Here is a 22,593-nt window from a genome sequence, read left to right as displayed (position 1 = left end):
GAACTGGTCAGGAAACTTGCTCATTTTTCCCTTTTTTCTTTTTTTTTATTTTCTCTTGGGAACTGGGAAAGAAACTATAGTGTTTTTAACTAGTCAGAACTGCAACAATAGTGAGTAGTGTCATCACTGACTGCCAAAAAACCTACCCCAATTATTTGTCACTCAAGCATCAATTTCCCACTGAATTTCAGATGGATGGCAATTAGTAAACAGAAAATCTCGCTGGCAGCTAACAAACAGGAAAGAAAATGAGCACTGCATGTCAGACCACTTTCTTCCATCACACTCATTATCCATGTTTTCTAATTTTATCCCTGATTTAAGCACACAGCAGGTTTTTATGTGTTAGCTTATGTGTACTTCAATATTTTACAGATATTGTCTTTATAGAATAAGCTATTCTTCCTCTAAGCTGTTAACTAAAAAATCAAGCTGTCTGGCCTTTTTTAGGTCCTCAGTCAGCTGGTCACAAGCCTGGAGTACAACTGGTCATATCCTACGAGAACACCCGCCTGACAATAATGCTGAAACACATGAGGAACCTCGTGAGTATTTTTATCAGAATGTGTCACTCCTAAGTCCTTACATTTGCAGAGCACTGTGAAAACATTAATCTTCAAACAGCCTTTCTGGGATAACTAATTTCAGCTCAAAGTAATGATAGTGCTGTTCTGTCGTGATTTCACAATTGGTTTTTCCCTTTGAGCTCACTCAATATGGTTCCAGGTGTGAGACAGATAGAGGAACTGGGTTTCCTTAATGGCTGGTAATGGCCTTTTCCAAGAAAACCAATTTTGATTCTGTTTTGGCCCTCTCAGCTGACACATTTTGATAGCAGTCAGACAGAAGGCATGGTGCAGCAACATGACTTTTTGCAGCATGTCAGCCTGGCACTGTGGATTGATTATCCAGACATTTCTTTCCAGTCCAGCCCAGCTGTCTATGGAGAGGGGAGAGCTCAGCAGAGGGAGTAGTGCTGTGTTTTAAGGAGCAGTGGCATTTGGAGGCATGATGCTCAGCTTTGTAACTCTGTCAGGAGGCTGGGAGGTAAATGTTGAGAGTTCCTGGAGCCAGGCTATGACAGGGGAAGCTGGCAGTGCTCCTGCAGCACAAGGCAGGTGGAATTGGTTGCTGAGAATTGGTGGTTTCAGAGATGGAGTTGGGGCTGTGTGTGAAGTGTGATCTCTCACTGGAGGAGCATGTGGGCTACTCCATAATGAAGTCCCTGCCTAGATGTGCCCTTGAATTCCCATGGCTCACGTCTCAAGCAATGGCTGTGGCAAAAGAGCCTTTATTTGTCTAGCTAGGAGATTAGAGCATCTATTAGCTATTGTGGGTTCTCAGTGTACACTCTGTGCCACCTTCACCCCAAACTGGATTGCAATCCCTTTTCCTAAATGGGGCCCAACTGAGGGGCTTGTGTGAACACCAGCTAGTAACAAAATGAGGCTGATTGTATAATTAGTGGTATGAGGCACATGAGGCTTACATAGCTCTGACTGTTCTCTGCTGGCCACTCTGGCTTCTCATTTGCAATTCAAGGATCTCCATTCTGGTCTATAACATTCAATACATCTCTGTCCGAGGCCTGTTTCCTATGTCCTGTGTGTCACTTTGACAAGTGAGATCAGCCTCTGCTGACAGGTCCAATTTATACAGACTTTACCTTCAGGATGTAGCAGAAGACCCTCTTTATTTTTTCTGTTGAGCTTTTTTAAATCTAAATGACTTCTGATAAAGTTCTAATTGGTGGGAGGGGTATATTTAAGTGATTGCCATGCTGATGATATCCTTGAGACTTCTAGCAGGTGATGTGGAAATGCACACAAACAATTTGCAGGTGTTGATATTAATCTTCCTTTCTCCTTGTTTCCATCATTGTAAGTGTGTAGGCTCCTAACTGTGTTCTTAGGAAGTTCCAGCCATTTAATTAAATTATAGTAAATTGCAGCATAGATAGCTCTGCAGTGCAAACATAAAACCCAGGGCTCAGTTCACTTCATTATGGAAAGGGACAGTACTACTTGAAGTTACAGTGTTGCTTTTGAAATAGGTAATTTAAATCAGGTAATTTAAATCAAAACCATTTCAGTGGGTTTGGAGAGAAGTGGTAGGAGCCTGTTCAGCAAGGCTAACAATGATTCATGACTCTAAAATAAGGTCATTGTTGTGGCAGCCTAACTTAGGCAATCATGGCTTGAAATCCTGGGCTTCCAATTCCTTCCTTCCACCTGGCCATCCATCCCTTTCTATCTGATCTGAAATATGAAACAGTGCTTCAGGGTACTGTGATCCTGGACTGCCTTCAGACCAGTAACCTATAATAGGAAAGTTCTTTATCCCATTAGTGATCTTCTCAGCTTCCCAGCCATATAAATCAATCTTTCTAATGTGTTCTCTTTTCTTTTTCTTTCCTTTCCTCTTCTTTTTTTTTTTTTTGGTTGAGCTGAACAGGGATTTTAAAAGTATGCCAAGATCATCTATTATTCAAGACATGTTAAAGCTATTTCAGGTATAGTCAGTCTTTTGCAGAGTCTCACTAATTATATTTTAGTGGTTCATCTGTGCACAGATTACTTTGCTATCTTGTTTTATTTCATAATTTATAGTAAATAATTTTTGTTCTTCTCTTCCCTATTTAATTTATCTCTATAAAGAGATTTTATGATGTGTTCAGTTACAAAAATAATTGTAGTGGGCCAAATTAATCCCAACTGGAGCTTCACAGATGACAGCAATTGTGATCGAGACTTTTGATCCCCATAAATAAATTTTATTTAGTTTTTTTGTGGGTTTACTTCTAAGAGTTTTAATAGGAGACCTAGATCCTGCTGTGCAAATCCTATATTGATATATAATGCACAAGAGACTCCCTAAGGAGCTGGTGTTTTTTATAGCCACTCTCAGGTGTCACACAGGTTCTTTAAAGCAGGAAGCCAGAAGACTGCAGTGCTATAACTTAGCAGGAATTTCTCCTGAAGGAAATTTGCCCTTTCACGTGGTGTGTCTTAGAGAAAAAAATGCAGCATCAGTGGAGAGAGCCCTGGGGTGGTGCAGACTTGGCAGAGGACTGGTCAGTGTGGATGCATGCAAGGGCCCCTGGCATCTGATGCATCCACACATGCCAGATTTGCTGCAGATGCACAACTCTCCTCCCTGGATCAGCTTCAGAGTGTCCTCTCCCTCCCCGCTGCAACATTTCAGTCATGTGTAAAAAAAGCCAGTCCTGCTTGAAGAAAACTCTATCAAAATTTCTGCAGAGACAAACAGCAGAGAGCAGCCTTATGGATTTTGTGACTGGAAAGGATCATTAATCTAATCTAACCTTCTGCAAAGAAAGAGCTATGTTTTTTCACTAAGGAAAAACTTGCAGCCAAGGAAACTGTTTGAACACAGAGAAGTTAAGACTGGCTGGTAATGTTTGCCTACAGTTTAAGGCTGTGGGTGCACAATGAAGACAAGTTCTGTTAAACAGATATTTATAAGATACTAAAAATGTTTCAGTCTCAATATTTGCCTCAGCAATTCAGTTTCATTTGAATCCTGAGATTCTGTAAGTCAGGTGGCTCACTGCTTCTACTTAAGATTTGAATGGCATCACCATGATTGCTGAAGAAAATAACTTTAAATTCAATTTTCAAATATACAAAAGCCATGATGCCAAGAAAATGCAATTTTCCAAATATGTATATTACATAACTTGAAGTCGGGTTATTGGGGCATTGCTGCTCTCAAGTGCAGACAATGCCACACTGGGCACTTTTCTGGACTACAGGCAATATTGCCTTAATAAAGTGAGGCTAGGGTAGAAGGAAACATTTGTGTAGGGGTGAAAACCTTGGAGGCATGGAGGGTTTGCCTCTGGAGTCTTGGAGGATGTGGCAGGTGAAGGGGTGAGACAGGGCAGGCTTATTCTATAAAGACAATAGCACAGTACCTGGCAAAGTGCATTAAGTGGTCTCAGAAGGGATATAAATGAGCCCCAGGGGAGGTTTGCTTTGGCTTCTGAAAGGATTTGTTACCTTAGAAGGAGAATAGTGCAATTGTGGCAGCACGATACCCAGACAAACATGAGCAGGCACAAACAGGAGCACAGGGGGAATGCTGCTCTTCCTTAAAAATGTAGCCTTGTGCAGATGTGGGGATGGATTTCTTGAAATGCAGGTCTATTTTGAACTTGTAATATTCCAGTGCAGTCCTGTTTTACCTTCATTTACCAACACAGAGAATGGGAGATATCCAGAGCCCTCCAGGTCTCACACAGGGCTGACTTTATCTGGTTTAGCTCCACACAGCCAGAAACAGCCAGGCTACCTGCTGGTGGGCTCACTCACTCAAAAAAAAAAAAAACCCCAGACGCAACAGGAATAGCCACTGCTGACACCCAGAAAAGGGTTTATAACATGTATTTCCTTGCTTGATTCATGGAGAAGCAAAGGGAACTGTGGTTCAGCACTGGCTCAGGAGCAAGCCTGCTTTTGCTACTGATTTCATTGCCATGACTTCAGGCATGCCCTGTTTTCCTAGATAAGCGGCTAAACTTTCAATCCTCACTGCTAAACGTTTTTTGCCCATTACTTCTCGTGGACAGAGTAACTCCTCAGGGGTAGAGGGGAGGAGAAACAAAGCCAAGTTATCCTGAACTTCACGCCAGTAAATGTAAGATGTTACTAGAATTCAGGAAAGCATGCGTGGGCGATGAATTCAGAACCAATTTTACAGGGGAAAAATTTTCTGGAAGAAAAATAAACTCCTACAGTTCTTTGCAAAAGTACTTCCAGCTTTCCTTTCATAAAAGCTCTGAAGCTGTCATGTACCACTTCTGGTGATTAATGATTCTGGGATAGCTGATATGTGGGTGACGAATTAGTAATCAGCTTTAGGCTTACACAGACATCCAACCTCTTTCCATTTTGTGTCCAAATTGCTTCCAAAAATGTTTGTGAAATGCAATGGTTTAAATGTTTTGGGCAAAAAGATGGGAGCCGCTTTTTTGAGTTCTGGATGCTGAGAATTTTAGACTTTCTGTGGTGACTCGACTCTCAGGAGAGCACTGCATTGGGACCTGAGGCCATGGAGAAGGCTTCCAAAATTGATTGCTAGCACCGGGACTGGGAGTGTGTATTTGGTTAGAAGTGTGTAATATCACAGGGTGGAAAACTTAGAGTTTGGGGTTATAGAATATAGTAATAGATATGAAGCAAGATGGAGGTTTTAGGGCAGGCTGGTCCTTCTTCACTTTCTTCTTCACCTTCTTCTCCATGGGTTTGAGTGGTATTGTGTAATCAGACAGAAAAGTCCACAGTGTGAGCTTTGAGTGATCAGTTATTGGGTTAAAAGTGAAAATAATTTAGGTGCCATTTCTTAATTGGATAGTTCAGCCTTAAAAGACCTTGTAACAAGAGATAGTTGGCCATTTTGTGCCTTAATGAAAGACAGCAGAATTCAGTGCTGTGAGGCTGTGACATTGATAAGAAACAATAAACACCTGAGTCTGAATGTGAACCTCAATCCCAACCTCAAAAGAGGTAGAAAAAAAAGCTGAAAACCAGCAGCCAATCTTTCCCAGATCCAAAGGGATGAAGTCAAAGCCTGCAGCACAGGATTATAGGGATGTTCCCACCTACAATACAGGTAGATGCTCTGCTGCCTTTGCTGGGTTTTCTCTCAGCTTGAGATGAGGAAGGGTTGGGGATCTTTGTTCAGTCTCAGTTGGTTCCCATCATTCCTCCCATGGGCTCGCTACCTTTTACACTTGATGACTATCATGATATAGATATAAATGGAAAATACATACTACCTGCCAACAACGCAGTGCCTGGCAGTGAAATAAAAAGCCACATTATCCTTTCTGAATATTATGAATGTGTACTGCTTTCCTCACTGCAGCCAACAGGGATTGGAATGGAGGGGCACAGGTAGGCAAGGAAGGGATGGAAAACAAGTGGGAAAAAAAAAAATCACTTTGATCTGAACAAAGTTATCCAGAGAGTATCAGTGACAGAATTAAAATCAGCAGCTTGGCTGATGGAGGGCGGTAACATTCAGATGAAGTTCTCCTTAGTCTGGCACAGGAAAACAAAATAAAAAGCCATGGGAAGAAAGTTCTTGTACTGACTCTAGCTTATGAAGAATTTGGATTTAATTTTATATTCATAGAAAATTCTTTTGAAGTGAAAGGAAATTAGTACAGATAAGCTATGTTCTTCTTGAGACTGAAAATTAGCTGAACACCTCTAAACAAAGGGTACTACAACTCAGCAGTAGTATAAATTGGAAAGAGATGCGGTCTGTTCTTGTGGCACGGGGATTACTGTTGGATTCAAACATATTTGTTTTGAAAGGTGTTTGACAAATATGTTGTACAGAAAGTTCTGTTATTATTTCTTGTTAAACCCTTTAATCTGTCACAGTACTGCCTCAGCTCTAAATCCTAACTTCTCATTTTTAAATAAGTAATTCCCTACATAGTTGATATGTGTTGAATAAGGAAAAAGAAACCAAAATAACAGCAAGTTCTGTTTAATAATATGAGTGATCTGGGAGATGAAGGTGAACAGAAATTAGATTTGCCACTGGTTGCAAATGAAGAAAACATTAAAAATAATAGTGCAGGCAGAGCAAGATCAAGTGAGTAAAAGTAATTTCCAGAACCCTACAACAAATGAAAAATATTTCCTCAGGAGGGAGAGATCTATATCCCACAGTAATGTGAAGATAAAACAAACCCATGGTGAGACATGAGGTTGCTACAAGAGATGCCAATGAGAAAGGCCAGATCCTGGTGTCGTGGGGCAGAAATGAAGCACTTCATCTTTATAAGGCTTTGATAGCAAACTATTTCTCTCAGGATGTTTTTTTAACTAGAATACAAGTTCAAAGAACAGTTCTCAGTAGGGTTGCTGGGGAGTGATTGATTCTTCAGGAGTGATTTATTGTTACTAAAACTTAGTTAAGAGCAGACTAACAAGGACACGAGTCAATTGTGCAAATGATTAAGGGAGAAGACAGGAAGATTCAAGAAGAATTATTAAGAACATTGAGCAAAAGCATAAATAGAAATAATGAGAGCTAATTAAGGAGCAGAAATTGCAAGCCTCATATAATGAAATGCCTTCTTACACAGGAAGATGGCATGCTGCAGAATAATTGAAAGAAAAGTGCAGGGAGATTGTACAGTTGGAGAAATTAAAGATAGGCATATACAGACTTTTGTAACTAATTAAGAAATTGAGAAGAAAAAATAGTGCAGAATCACAATCTCACTATTTCTCTACACATTTTTATATTCGGTTACTGTCTGGGCCCAGGCAAGGAGAGAAAAAAAATTTGTATGTGGCAAAAAGATAGAAACAGAACAACAGCCTTTTCTTGAGTTTCTTTTCTTAAAGGCTAATTTCCTTCCATGAACTCTAACAGGCAGCAATGCTCTTAATCCTGACTGATTTCAAAAGCAAAGTGAAATGGGGATTTGTCTTAAGTATTTGTTCTCCTTTGTATTTTATTCAAAAGAAGAAGTTCTGGGATCTAAGTTTCTAAGGGTCAAAACAAGATCATTCTTATCTCAGGCAGTGTCATAGACTCTGTGACTAAATATTCATCTGAAAATTAAATGTTCCAAGCACAACAATAATACAAGGTTGAAAGCAATGGAATTTATTTTATTTATGGCCTTGGTGGTAATTTTGAGATAAAAGCTTCAGAGACTTGCTCATGAAATCTACTCTCTGCATTCTACACTTTGCATGCACCAGCAATGCTTATCCACAGGATAACAGGATAATATAGTTTTAAAGCATGCCTGACCCTTGATTTCTCTCATCTATGCAAAAAAAAAAAAAAAAAAAAAAAAATTAAAAAAAAAAAAAACCCAGTGGAGTTAATTGTCTTAAAATAGTAATGCAGCATGTGGTTCAGAAAGCTAGAACATGTTACCTTTTCTTTCAGGGAAAAAAAAAAAAAAAAACCAAAAAAAAAAAAAACAACTTCTGTGTGATTCTGGCTCAAATCTTTAACTGAGAGTTGTATATTTATTCCATACATTCCTACTTTTGCTTTATATTATTCTTTCAGCCTTGGTAACTTTTTATGCCCACATGGTGCTACATGGAACACACAGTAATAGAGTCCAAGCATCAGTTAAGGGTCAGAAATTTGTCAGACTCAGGAGCTGGAGTTAAGCTCTGAGTGAGTTTGGTACAGCCACAACCTATTCTGTGATGTCTTTTTCTTTGTTGCTTGCTAAGAAACAGTCATAAACATGCAAAGTTATGTCATTTCTTGCTGGAGTGAAATTCTGGTCCTCCTTGCCTACTGCCAAGGGTCTCTAAAAGGCAGGTTCGTGTTTTAGACGATAGCTACACACTGCGCTTGTACAGACTCTTCCCCATTTCATTTGGGATTGTGTCTGTCCTGATATCCTTCTGGATCATCAGGACAATAAATTATTGTTTTTAAATGGGGCATCAGAGATAAATCTCAGTGCATTTCTTCAACTTTCTGGTTTCAGAGCTCTATAGAAATAAAGGCTTGGGAGAAAACCCATGTGACCTTCTGGGTATCCTCACTTTTATTTTACTTACTTCTTTTAAGTAGAGATAAGTGGGCTTTGCTCTTAAATGACTGAAGCAGATCAGAAATATTTTTCATAATTCTTAGAAATTCTTGAGTCTTTTGGGATCCACTCTGTTTTCTGGAATTTTCTCCTTAAATTAAAAAATTGCAAAATTTTTTTTTAAAGATTTAACAAATAATTCCTGTTCATTTTGAAAGTCCCACTGTCTCTGTGCCTTGGGATCAGCTTGAAACCGAGGTGCTTACCTGTATGATGTGCTGGGATCACATTTCCATCTCATTGTGATGGATCAGCTGTCTGATCAATCTGTTTAGAATACCGTGAATTATCTTGCCTGGCCTCCAGGGGTCATTCCAGAATGAACCATTTTCCCTCTAATTTCAGCTCCATGCCCACCTTTTGTCACTGGTGGTGACACAAGCAGCAGGATCTGTCTCAGCTGAGGCCAGGCACCAATGTGGGGACAATTTAACCAAGCCAAACCAGATGTCCACAATGTGACAGGATGAATCCCTCGCTGGTCTCCCTCCTTGACAGGGATATTTTTTTTCCCATTTGACAGCCAGGACACCTTGGATAGGGTTGGTTGTTGGTTCACTCTTTAGAAATGTTGTGTCTCAGGACAGCTCTAACCTTATTTTTCCAGCACAGTTGTCCACCTCAGGAATGCTGCATAACCAGCTGTTACAGCCAGGCTGCTCCAGTCCTGGCCCCTCTGCTACAGGCAGGTTGATGAGGATGCTGAAGGTATTGGACATAAGCTATATTTGGATATTCACATCAATAATGTGGATAGAGCATCTTTGCATTTTTAGCATGGTAAATGACAAAGCCATCTGGAGGCTCACTCCACGGACACTGCCAGATTTCCAAAAGGTAAAAAACACCTGCTCAAAAAAAAAAAAAATTGCTTTCCAGAATTGACGTTCCCCGCCTCGCACAGCCCCCTGAATATCAGGCTAGCCCAGAGACCCGAGGCTTTGAGGGGAGGAATATCAGGAGATGGCAAAGATTTCCAAAAGAGGCTCTTATCCCAAAATATATTGGTTCAGCTCTCTTTATTCTGTGGTGTCCATGTGGAGAGTGGGGCAAAGAGGACAAACAGGAAATGTCAGGGGTTTATCTAGACTTTGGACAGGGTGGGCTTCCCTGGCTCTCCGCCAACACCGTTGGGGCAGGAAGGAGGGTCCAGGGGTATCTTGATCAGTCACAGGGTCCCGGGGAAGGGGAAATAGAGTGCCCATGAGCTCACTGTAACACAGAATTTCCCTGACAGCAAAATGTTTTTATTACCCTGCATTAACTTGAGATAAATGCAATTTCTTCTTTGCTTGCTTTGCCACTGACCTCCACAGCAGTGATCTCTGTCAGTGTGTCTTCTGTCTTTATGTACATACCCAAAAAACTGGGACCAGAAAATGTAATAAAAAATTAAACTGCTCTTGAAAAGAAGCAGTTAAATATTTTCAAATTTTAGGTGAAAATGTTGGTTGTTTGTGGGGAAAAAAATCCCATATTTGTGCAATCACTTTTGATCAGTTGCCTTCCTGTTTTTCCTTGCCAATAGGAGACAGTTCAGGGTGCACTGCAGTGGTGGAGTAAATTATCTTCTCTAATTATTATTTAATAATTTTATTATTATAAAATATATATTTTATATATATATTATATATATTATATTATATATATAATAATAATAATATTTAATTGCTGTAAATAGGATTTTATTTTTAATTTCCTTTGAAGCAATTTGGGGATATTCAGTGAGAGGGAAATGAAAAGCTCAGTAGCAGGGTAGAGTAGAGGTGTTCATGCTTTGGGATATGCAGAGCTCAAAGGAAGAACAAGGAAGGGTCTTGGATACCACATTAGGATTTGGGAAGCTGTTGGAGTCCTGGATGCTGAGAATTTTAGACTTTCTGTGCATACAGACTCTGACTCCCAAGCAAGCACTGCATTTGACCTGAGGCCATGAAAAAAGCTTCCAAAATTAATTATTAGAGTTAAAATTACAAGTGTGTCGTTGATTAGAAGTATATCATATCACAAAGTAGAAAACTTAGAGTTTGGGGTTTTAGAAAATAGTAATCTATAGTTTTAAAACAGAGCCTAGTCCTTCTTTACCTTCTTCCTTCTTCTCCATAAGTTTAAGTAATATCTTGTAATTAGGCAGAAAAGTCAGCATTGAGGACTTTGAGTAGTTAGTTATTAAATTAAAAGTGAAAATAATTTAAGTATCATTTCTTAATTAGGTAGTTTAACCTTAAAAGACCTTGTAACAAAAAATAGTTAGCTATTTTGTGCCTTAGTAGTGCAATACTACAGGTGGCCACAACACAACCACCCATTCACACAGCAATCCCCTTTTTCCTGAGATTTATATAGAATTAATCTGCTTTTGAAGGAACGCCTTGCTTTGTAATACTAATTTCTCAGCTATTTAAGCTTAGAAGGAGCCCAGAGGATGTTCTCTTTTTCCTAAGGCAGAGGCTGTGTTTGCTAATTAAAATGCAGATATGAAAGACAGGGTTTAGCCTTCCTCTGCTGAGATTAAGTGGGAAACAGCAGCAGTGATGGCTCCTCCACATTCCTCACTGGTTTTAATTTAGTCTAGAGCCAGCCAGTAATTTACAAAGGTTACTGCAATGCAAGGATGATTTCTTCCATGGATTTTTTCCTAATCCTTCTTTATTGGATAATAATCAAATCCACCTAATGTCTACACATAATATATAGACATTTTGTCTTGTTGAAGTTTTTTCCTAATCACTTGCTGTAATGGTTTGCTTTCAAAAGATGTATGGATATCTCAATATTAACAATTAAGGAATATTTTGTAGTCCTTTCTTTACCATGTAAATAAATTCTCACAGCAATGTATGTAAGAGAACATAAGGATGGTAAAGGATAGGAAGTCTAAAAGAACTACAGGACAAAGTGAAATATTTTTATTTGAGGGCAGTAGCTGAAATGGGAGTCTTTCTAATGCCTGGATACCTTCTTATTTTTATTTTTTTTCCATTGGAGAAAAGGAAGAGAGAAACCGAGATTTAAAAATGTCAAGTAAATTATTTTTTGGGAATAAAAGTAGTTATTTATAGAGGAGGAAAGATGTCATTAGTTAATACAAGTTAGTTGATCATTAGTTTTTACTGTCAGGATTGTTGAAAGTGAAAAATGGGAAAAAGAGAACAGCAGCTGGAACTATCAAATGTTCAGGAGCCATCAGTCTGTTCCTCTCTAGGACAAAAGGTGATCTGCATATCTAACGCTAACAGTAACTAATGACATGTTTAAATTTGAGGCAAAACCCACCTAAAAGGAAAATTTATGTCACTTAGGAAGATGTGAGTTTTAAAAAGTTTTACAATAAATTATCTTTAAAATGAGTATTTTTTAAATCATATGAGAATGGCTCAATATTCATATTGGATGCTAAATCACCAAATAGTTGAATAGATGGCAAATTTTGAAGTAGTTATACCTATAGTAATGCTAACAAAGAATCCTTGGGTTAGGAGAGTTGTGGATCATTAATAATGATCAGGGGAGAAAAGTCATTAGGATAACATATTTCTTGTGGAAAAATTAATTTAATTTTGTCCATTATTTCCCAGACACATCTACTATATTTAAAATTAAATTATATAGGATGTAACACATCTGTGTGGGTCTCTGTAAGCAAATATTTTTTTTTTGTTATTTTCCAAAAACAACATTTTTTGGCTTTGGAAAATAAAACTGGAGTGGAAAATGGAACACAGTCATAACAGATACAGGCTGTGAATGTTAGATTTCCAGTATTGAATTAGAGATATGGAAAGAAGTACATCTAGAGTATTATTTTCTCTCCCTCATTCTCCCTAATTCTTAAATATTTTCACCAGCTTCTGCCTGACTTTAGAAGAAAATAACATTTCTAAAGTAAAATAATTTTTTAACATGAATACAGGCAATTAAAAACATCTGTCATTATCAAGGTCAAGTAGGCTGGTCATTCTCTGAGAAAATAGTTCAATCATCACTTGGTTGTACTAGAAGAAAGAAAATAGTCAGTTTCTAAATTAAATTTGGGACAACTTCTAAATTCAGATTTTTTTTATTGGCAGATCAAAAACACTGGGGAATTTTGTGGGGGTTTTTTTGTCCCTAAGCATATCAAGAGAACCTATGGCATTTTTTGTTGGGAGCTTGGTTTTATACCTTCACAGCCTTACAGATTTTTATAGCTTGGATTTATTTGCAAGCAAACACAATAAAAGATTTAAGACAGCAATTTAAATTGGGAGTAACTTCTTTTGAAGGAAGTAAAAATCCCTTTTTTGGGGGGTTAACAAAATGACTACAGAATTAAACACAAATAGAACTCAATTTAAAACTTTAAGCTTTTTCTGTTTGCTTGATCACAAGTGCATTCAAGCTATAAAGGTTTTGCAGAGTAAAGTGCAAAATGGCTTTCCCAAGGTACCCTTTGATTTTTTTTTTTCACCTGGCCTGGACTATGGACAGAAATCAGTGAGGTTTATTTAATCCTTTAATAATAACAAAGAGAGGGTTTGCTGGATTTCAGAACTACTTATGAACCTGCTAGAAATCTTGCTCTGTTTCTGTAATTAACTCACCAGAGCAGGTACTCTTCGGTGCAAAGAGAGAAATTTCACCTGAATATGGGGAAGAATTTGTTTCCTCTGTGGGTGACCACGCACTGGAGCAGATTTCCCAGAGAGGGTGTGGAGAATCCCTCCCTGGAGATGTTCCAGAACCGTCTGGACACAATCCTGTGCCATGTGCTCTGGGGTGACCCTGCCTGAGCAGGGAGGTGAGGCCAGATGACCACTGTGGATCCTTCCAGCCCAACCCCATCTGGGATTGTGTGGTTTTGGTCAGGTATTCCTCATGTTTACCTAAATTTATAAATAAGCCAGTGCAGTCTGAGTTAGAAGGGATCACTAAATGTGATACTGTAATATGAAAGAAGTCATAATCCTTAATTTAAAAAATATTTCTGATGTTTCTTCCAGTTTTCCTGATGTTTTCCCCATTTTCCTTTATTCTCTATTCTCCTTTATTTCAGTGCTCGACTCATAAAATCCTGGAAAAGGATTCGTTTCCCCAAAACTTGGGGGTTTTTGCCTATTATGTCAGCTGTCTTAATAAAACACCTTACTTCAAATTCCACCTATTTATGATTTAAAAAGAGATTTTTGCCATGTTAATCCCAGTCTTGTTTTTTGCATTATTACAGCCAAACTGCCACTATCACTCCTTGCTCCTGCTAGGAAGTGTTTAGCAAAGTACAACTCTTTCCTCTGCAAGTCTTGCCTCAAGAAATCCTGTGGTTAAGCAGGCTCTTCACAGGAAAAGAAATTCAGCTCTTGTGCCAATCAAAAGAGAAACCAGCATAAACTCGTCACACAAGCTCCCCACACTCTGCTTTTGTAGGGCTGGGGCTGGTTTAAAACTATTCTTCATCTGTAGTTTTGAATTATTAGTGCGTGGTGGGACAGAGGCTTTCTAACAGTTGGAGTCCTTCATTAGATGGATTGTGTCGTGTTAGGAGTCAGGGGAGGGCAGCTGAGAAGTGGAACACCTGATCTGGCTGGAAGAGTGCTCAGCTGAAGCATTTTTGATTGTTTGATGGCATAACAGTGCCACTGCAGATGGAGAATTAGGACAGCAGTGGGGTTTGGAGTGGCCTGTTTGCCTTTCCTCAACAAGGGAAGAGGAAGGGGAAAAATGTCGCCTGTAAACTTGGGGAGAAAAAACCAACAATCAGAACTATGATGTCTACTTAGAATTCAAGTGGCTGCACATCAAATTACCTCTAACAGTCTGACTGCTGATTGCTACTATTCATGAAAAGTGGCTTTATTTCAGCTCTGAAATATCCCAGAGCAGCAGCTCTCCCCTTGAGGTTTCCCGTCTGAATGGCTGAAATGTTCTCTTTTTTAATTTTCTCTCTTGACCCTCTCCTCCCCCTCACCTCTTTCAACATGAATTTATTGATATTTAGAGGGATAGTGAAGAAGTAGTTCTCAGTCCATCTCATACAGCCAAAACACTGCTGCAAAGTGCCTTCCTTAAATTTTGGGAGGAATCAGCTGACAGGGGAAGGTTAGTTGGCTGAAGGTAAGTTAACATGACAAAGCTCAAAGGCATAGTGACAATTTTATGTGACTTCTTTTCAGTTAATCACCTCTGGACAGTTAATCACTTCTGGACACCCAGGTCCTGTCAAACCACATTACCTTTGGAGCCTGTCACCTCAGCCTGGTTCCTTTCTTTGTCTGAAACAACTAAAATCAGTTGACCTTCAAGTTGCAGTGATGGTTACCTATTCATTGGGAAGTGAAGAGCTGGATTGCATTTAGGTGTAATCCTGATTGCTTGGACTGGTACTTCAGGCTGTATTTCATTCTCCCTCCTGATTTTTAAGAGATGCTCAGTTTACTGTTATTTGCAATGCTCAGATGAAGTTTTAGTACAGTCCTAGATCAACAGAGATGGGCTTTCAAGTGGACAGTGTAAATTGTAAATAAATGTAAATATATCCTGCATTAACAATGTGGCAACCCATACCCTTGTGTTCCACTGCCCTTTAATGTCTCTCTTATGTTGGCCATTGAATCTCATCCAGCTCAATCCCATGGGTATTTTAAATCAGATGTGCTTTGGGGAACTTAGCAGTAGGAATATTAATCACTCCCATAGTGCTGACAATACATAATGGTTTGAGTGGGGCATCCTTTGATGCTGTGTGGTGTTAATGATAGCAGTAATGAGCTTTGCAGTTGACCACATCATTTGCCTTGAAGGATCATTTCAGATAACAAAAAAACAGAGGTTTGTTGTGCAAGAACTGGTTGTTCACACATGCAAGCACTGTTTTTCTTCCCAATAGAGAAGTTATTTATTGCTAGGAGACTGCAGTTTCTTCTGTCCTAGGGATATGTTGTTGATAATACTGTAGAAAGCCCCACATTTCCAGACACATATTGTGAATAATCAAAATCTGAGAAATTACTTCATTCAGAGCCAGGTGTAAAATTACAGCAGGGGATATAAATGCAAGTGCCTGTATAATCCTCTGGGTTCATGGGTTCCAAATGTTTTAAGTTCTCTTCTTTTTTGCCTGTATTCTTATTTGCATCCTGTCTTGGATTGCCTGGGAGCTGACAGGTAAAATTCCTGTCTAAAATGCTGATTATATTATTACAATTACTGATATTATGCCCCATTTTGTGCTTTCTGACTGTATACTGTGTAACCAACACAAGGGTTTGTATTCAGTTATAAGCCAAGCATTAAGTGACAGGTGCTGGCAGGACGTCTGCTCCATAGTTTTTCATTTTTATGTTTCTTGTGTGTTCTTTCCAAGCCTCAAGTAATACAATGTGTTTTCTGAGTGATTGTAATGCTGCTTTAGGAATAACTTTAGAGCTCCTCAGAAGTTATCAAAAAATTCTCCACCCACCAGCACTGGCTGATGACTGAGCCTGGTTAATAGATTGTCTCTGATCTCGAGTTGCTACCATATAAAATGGAATATCTGGAATATCATTCAGTAACCTGAACTGGAAAATTAAAGAGAGATTGCAGCTGTGTGATGGGTGAGATGGGAAAGGCTCTTATAAGAATCTTGTTCTGCCCATACTGCTGCAGGAAATGCTCCTGACTCTTCTATAGTAATATGTTTTACAAAACACCCTTAGAAACAATTGTTTTTCTCCATGAATGCTTAGGGGTTAAAATCAATAGGAGCTTACTGTCTAAAATACGGTTTCTGTGGCTTGCTCTGGAAAGTGGAAAGGCCAGATTTAGTATCAGATTAAGATGAGTTACAGTAGATTGAGGCTTAAGTGTTTTTCCATCAGAATATAAATATTAAAGATAGACAATTTTACCTTGTCTCTGTATGATTTAATTTTTATTTTCCTGATTCCATTTTAAGCTGAATTCTAATAATTCTTGTTCTTTCACCAGCATTCCAATTTAGCCCAGAGAATACTGAGAATATAACATGTTTCTGTGTCTGCTAAAAGCCCAGATTTCATGTGGGGTACTTTTTTATTTGTTTTCTTTGCTGGAACATGGACATTCATATTTGTGACCTCCTTGTTTTCCAGCACCTCCCAGATGGCTCTGCCCCAAGTGCACATGCTGAATTTTATCTTCTGCCAGACCCTTGCGAGGTCAGTCGAAGGAAAACAAGAACAGCTCCAAAAGGTTCTGACCCTACTTACAATGAACTTGTGAGTACCCTCCACTTTCTTCCACACTTTCTTGTTTCACAGAATCATGGAATGGCTCAGGCTGGAAGGGCCCACAGTGGGCATCTGTGCTACCACCCCGCTCCAGCAGGGTCATTCCAGAGCACATGGCACAGCAGTGTGTCCAGATGGGATATCTCAGTGAGGGAGACTCCACACCCACTCTGAACAATCTGCTCAATCACTGCACAAGGAAGTTCTTCCCCATGTTCAGGTGAAACTTCCTGGGTATGATGTTCTCCTGTTGCCTCTTGTCCCATTTCTGGGCCCCATAGAGCAGAGCCTGGTGCATCCCCTGAGCTCTTCCTGTGGGAACTGACAGACATGGATGAGGCCCCCTCTCAGCTGTCTCTTTTCCAGGGTGAGCAGGCCCAGCTCACTCAGCTTTCTCTCATGAGATGCTCCAGTCCCCCATTATCTCCTCAGCCTTTCACTGGACTCACTCCAGCAGTTCCCTGCTTTCCTGGGTCTGTTGAGCCCAGAACTGGACACAGCACTCCAGATGTGCCTCCCTGGGGCTGACTAGAGGCAGGATCATCTCCCTCAGCCTGCTGTCAGTGCTTTTCCTAATGCACCCCAGGAACACTTTTTGGCCATGAGGATGCAGGTTCATAGACAGCTGTTGTCCACCAGAACCCCCAGCTCCTTCTCTGCAGAGCTGCTTCCCAGGCCACCCACAACCCAAACAGGTGCAACTTGTTTTATTTGCTTTGCCCACTCTTGAAATAAAACAACAATACAGCATTTTTAGAGCTGTTGCAATGAGGATGACCAGAAAGGAGGAATGTATCATAAGCTGAACCAGAAATGGGGACAACTGTCTGTTTTGCATTTCTCAGAAGTGAAGCATCTTTTATGTCTCTCTCTTCAGGAAAGCAGTTGGATTTTTCACAGTGCTCTGTCTTACCCTATAACCAGAGTTACATGTTAGCCAAATGAGGCCAAGCATCATTGCACCATAACCCAGCAGTTCTGAATGCAGATATGCAGAATAGCATGAAAAGTATTAATTTAATGGATCCTGTTATTCAAATTAACATTTGAAAATTGGTTGTCACTGTCCTAAATTATAACACAAGAATAAATAGCCAGGCTCTTTTTATGTTAAAATGCCATCAGTTCACAGCTATATATGATTATTTCACACACCACTGAAGTGCTCATGCCTCTGGGGTGAAAGGAAACATTTATATGGAGAAACATTTATGGCAGAATGGGAAGTGGTATAAACTGTGTTCATTTGTAAGGGCAGATGAGATTGAAACACTAGGTGGGATTGGAGATTATAATTATTACATGTAACAAATCTCCTAAAGATCTCAAAGTAATTTACAAATGCTCCTTCAGCAGGCTGTAAAGTAGAAGGCATGGAAATATTACCACTCCACCCTGTCTCATAGATAAGACATGATAAAGCTTAGGTTAGTCAGCAGAGTCTGAGTGCTTATCTCTTAGTTTCTCACTCCTGGAGTTCTAATATTTCCCTTTTCCCACATCTGTTAATTACAAAAGTTGTCTGCTTACACTGATGACTTCCAGCTTCTCTAAGAAAGCTCCTGGAGTAGTATTGCTGCTCACAGATGAGGCAAATTTCCTTCCCCACAGTACTGCAGTGGAATAACAAGGAAATAGGCTTTTTTTTTTTTTTTTTTTTTTTTTTTTTTTGTTCTTTCCTTCTTTTTTTGCTATCAGAGTGGAATGAATCTAAATAATCTGTCTAAAGAAATTGCTCTACATTTAAAGGCTATTTAAAGCAAAGGAAGATAATGTGATTATATCATAACATTCATTGTAAGGTATCCAAAATGGACAACAAATAAGAGCCAGCCAGCAACATTGGAAGACAATTATCTTTCAAATTGTTCTTAGATTCCTTTGAATGCAATGAAATCCAAAATCCTGTCTGCAGTCAGTCAGTAGTCACTGGGAGGAAATTTAATTGTGGTTCACGAGTATTCCAGTGCCATTAAAAGAAATTCTGTGATAACTTTAATGTCCTTAATCAAAACTGAGAGCCTTCTTCCCAGATGCTCAGACTTTTTCACTGGGAAGTGCTAATCACAGTGGGGACATATGGTTCCATTGAACTTGGCCATTTCCAACCCAATGCCTGTGCTTTAGCAGCTCTGCTCCTCCATATGTGATGTCATTCTGGATGCATTTTTTGTCCAAGGCTGGTAGACTGAGGCAGAAGCCGCCCCAGGGAAGAAAAACTACTAAAAATATAAATCAGCTGTCTCTTAAGTTAGTTACTGTCCAAAACACTGCGTACAGAAATGTAGTAGCTTTTTTTATGAGTTCATAAGTTTTTATTAAAGCCAAATGGCTAGAAGGAAGCTGTATATTAATTTCCTTCTTTGTTCCAGACTGAGAAAAATCTGAAATGTGCTTCTCTTGGGTATTTTTGATTTTAGTTTTGTACTTCTATTGCTTATGACTGCCTACAGCAAATTATCAACCTTGCAAAGCTGCTTTTTATGTTTGTTTTTTACTCCTCTGTGAGAGTAAAGATGCGGAAGTCCAAGAGGGATGACAATAAAATGAGTTATAGCAAATGTTTTGGAGTTGCTTTTAGCAAACAAATCCTTCTTTTCTCCTGTGCCTGCATCTGGATTTTGGAATTTGTGGCATTCACGGTAGTTAATGTTATATTGCATTAAGAAGTGGTGGTGGAGAAGAAGAGTAACACAGAGAAATGGAATACAAAGAGAAAATGAAGGCAGGCCCAGCCAGTCTGATGGAAGGGGAGGAGGGGAACTGCACCAGGGACCCTCCAGCACCATGCATCAAAGCTACCTTGCATTAATTACCAAATCTAGGAACTGTGCCATGGCTACCTAAGGAGAAGCAACTGTCCTTCATTTGTGATTAAAATGTCATTAGACTCCTGTAGGTCAACAGAGTTTCTGGTTTTGGAGCCAGGAATAGTTGAATTCCAGCCCTAACTGTCCCACTGATTTGCTGCATGGCCACATATAACTCACCTCCATCGGATCTATCTGTGTAAAAGGCTGGCAAATATTCTCAGTGCACAATCATTTCAGGATTTAACCATTCCCAAATTCTGGCAGGTGGCATTTGTTTTATCCACACCCTAATTCAGCCTTCTCCAGACCTTTCTTCTGTCCCTACATCGTGATGATAATGTATACCTTACTCCAGCTGAATTTGCAAAACCATTTTAGAAAGAGTTTACTGGGATCATTTGAAAACCACTCACCCTGTACTGTAAAAGTCTGTCATTGTTCAAAGATAAAAGCCTATTTTTGGCCAAAGACTGAAAATTGTTCATTATCCCAGTTAGGTTTCTTAGAATTTACAGCTTATATGTGTAGTTTTTGGTGATTTAAAGCAACAGCTGGTACCTTAAATGTATTGGCAAAGAAACAAGGCAGCTTCTTTTGGTAACATTAGCATTGCCTCAGTGTCAGATCACAGATTTATTCTAAATCATATTATGCTTACTGTGTCCTTGCTTTTCAGATTTTCTTCATCATCTCACTTTTATTTTGGTGAGTGAAAGAGAAACTGTGAAATTTGTAATTCACAGACAATTTGGCAAAATAGGCACAATAAACATGAAAACCAAAAAGCACTAGGTGCAGATTTCATGACAGCCATCCCAAACTATTATTTCCAAAGGTTTCTAAATGGAAAAGAAAATGTTAAACCCCTAGTAAGAGCTATCTTGGTCTTGTTGGTGCTTTTGTGAGGGTTGCCTGGTGTCATGTGCATTACATGCCCCCTGTGAAATTCCTGCAGTTGCAAGTGGAAGTCCAGAGAGGGGTCATGTGGCAAGAACATTTCTCTCCCTCTCAGGATTTTTCATAGAGGTGCACAGAGAGAAATGAAAGAGAAAACAATTTCTATTTCTGCTCCTTGTTTTTCCTATGTGGAATATTTCTGGAGAATTGTTTACCTGGAGTGAGTGCTTGGTTGGATTCTGGTGAGGATTGTTTGAGCCTGATGGCCAATCCAACCCACCTGGGGCTGGACTCTCAAGAGAGGGCCACAAGTTGCGTTAGAGTCAGAGAAAGTAGTAGGTAGGATAGTATATTAATGTATTTTAGCATAGTTATAATAAAGAATAATTCAGCCTGCTGAATTGAGTTAGACATCATCATTTCTTCCCATTGGGTTTGCCTGCATTTACAATAGGGTCATCAGTCCAACCCACAGAGATCCAAGCTAGAGGGGCTGAGTCTGCCTTTCCTGCTCCTCAGCAGTGCCTTAGGTACAGATTCCGTGCAAAATCCAAGCAGTCAAATGCCTTTTAGGTAGCTTCAGTTTCCCATTCTCCTGAAGTGAGAGAATGTCACCACATTTGTGATGTCCCCCCCCAGCCCCCCGCACAGCCCCCGAAAATATCCTAGGCTAGCTCAGAGGTAAGCAGGCTGTGAAGGGAGGAATATCAGGAGATGGTGAAGATTTCCAAAAGAGGCTCTTACCCCAATATATGTTGGTTCAGCTCTCTTTATTCTGTGGTGTCCATGTGGAGAGCGGGGCAAAGAGGACGAACAGGAAATGTCAGGGGTCTATATAGACTTTGGACAGGGTGGGCTTCCCTGGCTCTCCGCCAACACCGTTGGGGCAGGAAGGAGGGGTCCAGGGTTATCTTGATCAGTCACAGGGTCCCAGGGAAGGGGAAATAGAGTGCCCATGAGCTCACTGTAACACATTTGCTTTTCAAACAGCACAGAGAGATTAAAATTTAAAGCATTTTTTTCCAGTGCAACTAAAATTGCAAGAACATTTCCAGCCATACAAATTTTAGATTTAATTTGACTTCTCTTAAGGGATCTTACCTTTCAGACCTGCACTGAGAGCAATCCCTCACATTTTATCAGCTCACAGGCAGTTCACTCAGCAGTTTTGTATTGATGCAGAGACTGAAGCATGGGAATCTGTTCTGAGTGCAGCTGAATCTTATTAGGCTATTGCTCCAGATTGTTTACGGTATTTTAAATTCAAAAAGTACACCATTATAATTTCATACTTAATCCCTGTGTGCTCTCACAGTAATAAGGTAATTTAAAAGCTATTTTAAATCTATAGGCATTAGTAATTTTTTAAGAGATGCTAAACTACTGTCTCACTTATTTTGAGAAGTATCAACAGCACTTCTGGGGTATCAGAAACATCTAAATTTAGTAACTTCCATTTGCTAAACTGGGTCCAATCTTTTCCAGTTTTCACAGGGAAAATTATGAATACTGATTTTTTTTTCTCTCAAGCATTGTTCAAGACAGGTTCCAGATTTATTTTAAAGTAATAATTTTAATAATTAATATATACTATTATGATATATAAAATATATTATATATAACATATATACTATATAAAATTATATGTATTTGATAAATAGTAGATAGTATCATATATATTATATATTATATGTATCTAATAGTTATATAATATATATAATTATATATATTATATAATAATATTATAAAATGTAATGCTTTGAAATAATATTTATTTTAAAATAATCAGATCTTACGAGCCTAAGCTTGTGATTCTAAGGTAGAATCTCTTTATACAAACTAGATAAGGTCAAATGTATTTCTGAGATAAATTTACTGAGTTAAGTGAATTTGGCTCATGGTTAATAACTTACTATTCTGGATGGAAGTTTAAAGCAACTATCACAAAGATGGATTAATCATCATCCTGAATGCTGCATTGAAGTGCTTTGCCTGTCAAATAGATTAACAAAGTTGTATGTTTCTTTCTGTTTCACTATATATA

At 39.1% G+C, this 22,593-nt stretch overlaps 1 protein-coding gene across 8 annotated transcripts in view; it reads left to right on the top strand.

Annotated features, from left to right (window-relative positions):
- The window catches only part of PIK3C2G (phosphatidylinositol-4-phosphate 3-kinase catalytic subunit type 2 gamma), a 202,202-nt gene that overhangs the window by 178,771 nt on the left and 838 nt on the right, over positions 1-22,593 (top strand). For 4 of the 8 annotated variants that reach the window (XM_085569567.1, XM_085569568.1, XM_085569569.1 and 1 more), the window contains 2 exons: positions 451-545; positions 16,702-22,589. In XM_085569567.1, the coding sequence (XP_085425693.1) occupies positions 451-545; positions 16,702-17,013 (407 nt within the window). In that variant the 3' untranslated portion in view covers positions 17,014-22,589. Of the gene's footprint in view, positions 1-450; positions 546-16,701; positions 22,591-22,593 lie in introns of those variants that run through there. The other 4 variants (XR_014952120.1, XM_085569570.1, XM_021535187.4 and 1 more) reach the window with 2 other exon arrangements.

This window comes from Lonchura striata, chromosome 1A, assembly GCF_050655825.1.
Source record: "Lonchura striata isolate lonStrDom1 chromosome 1A, ASM5065582v1, whole genome shotgun sequence".
NCBI classification, from domain to species: domain Eukaryota; kingdom Metazoa; phylum Chordata; class Aves; order Passeriformes; family Estrildidae; genus Lonchura; species Lonchura striata.
This window is presented reverse-complemented; position numbering and strand designations above follow the sequence as displayed.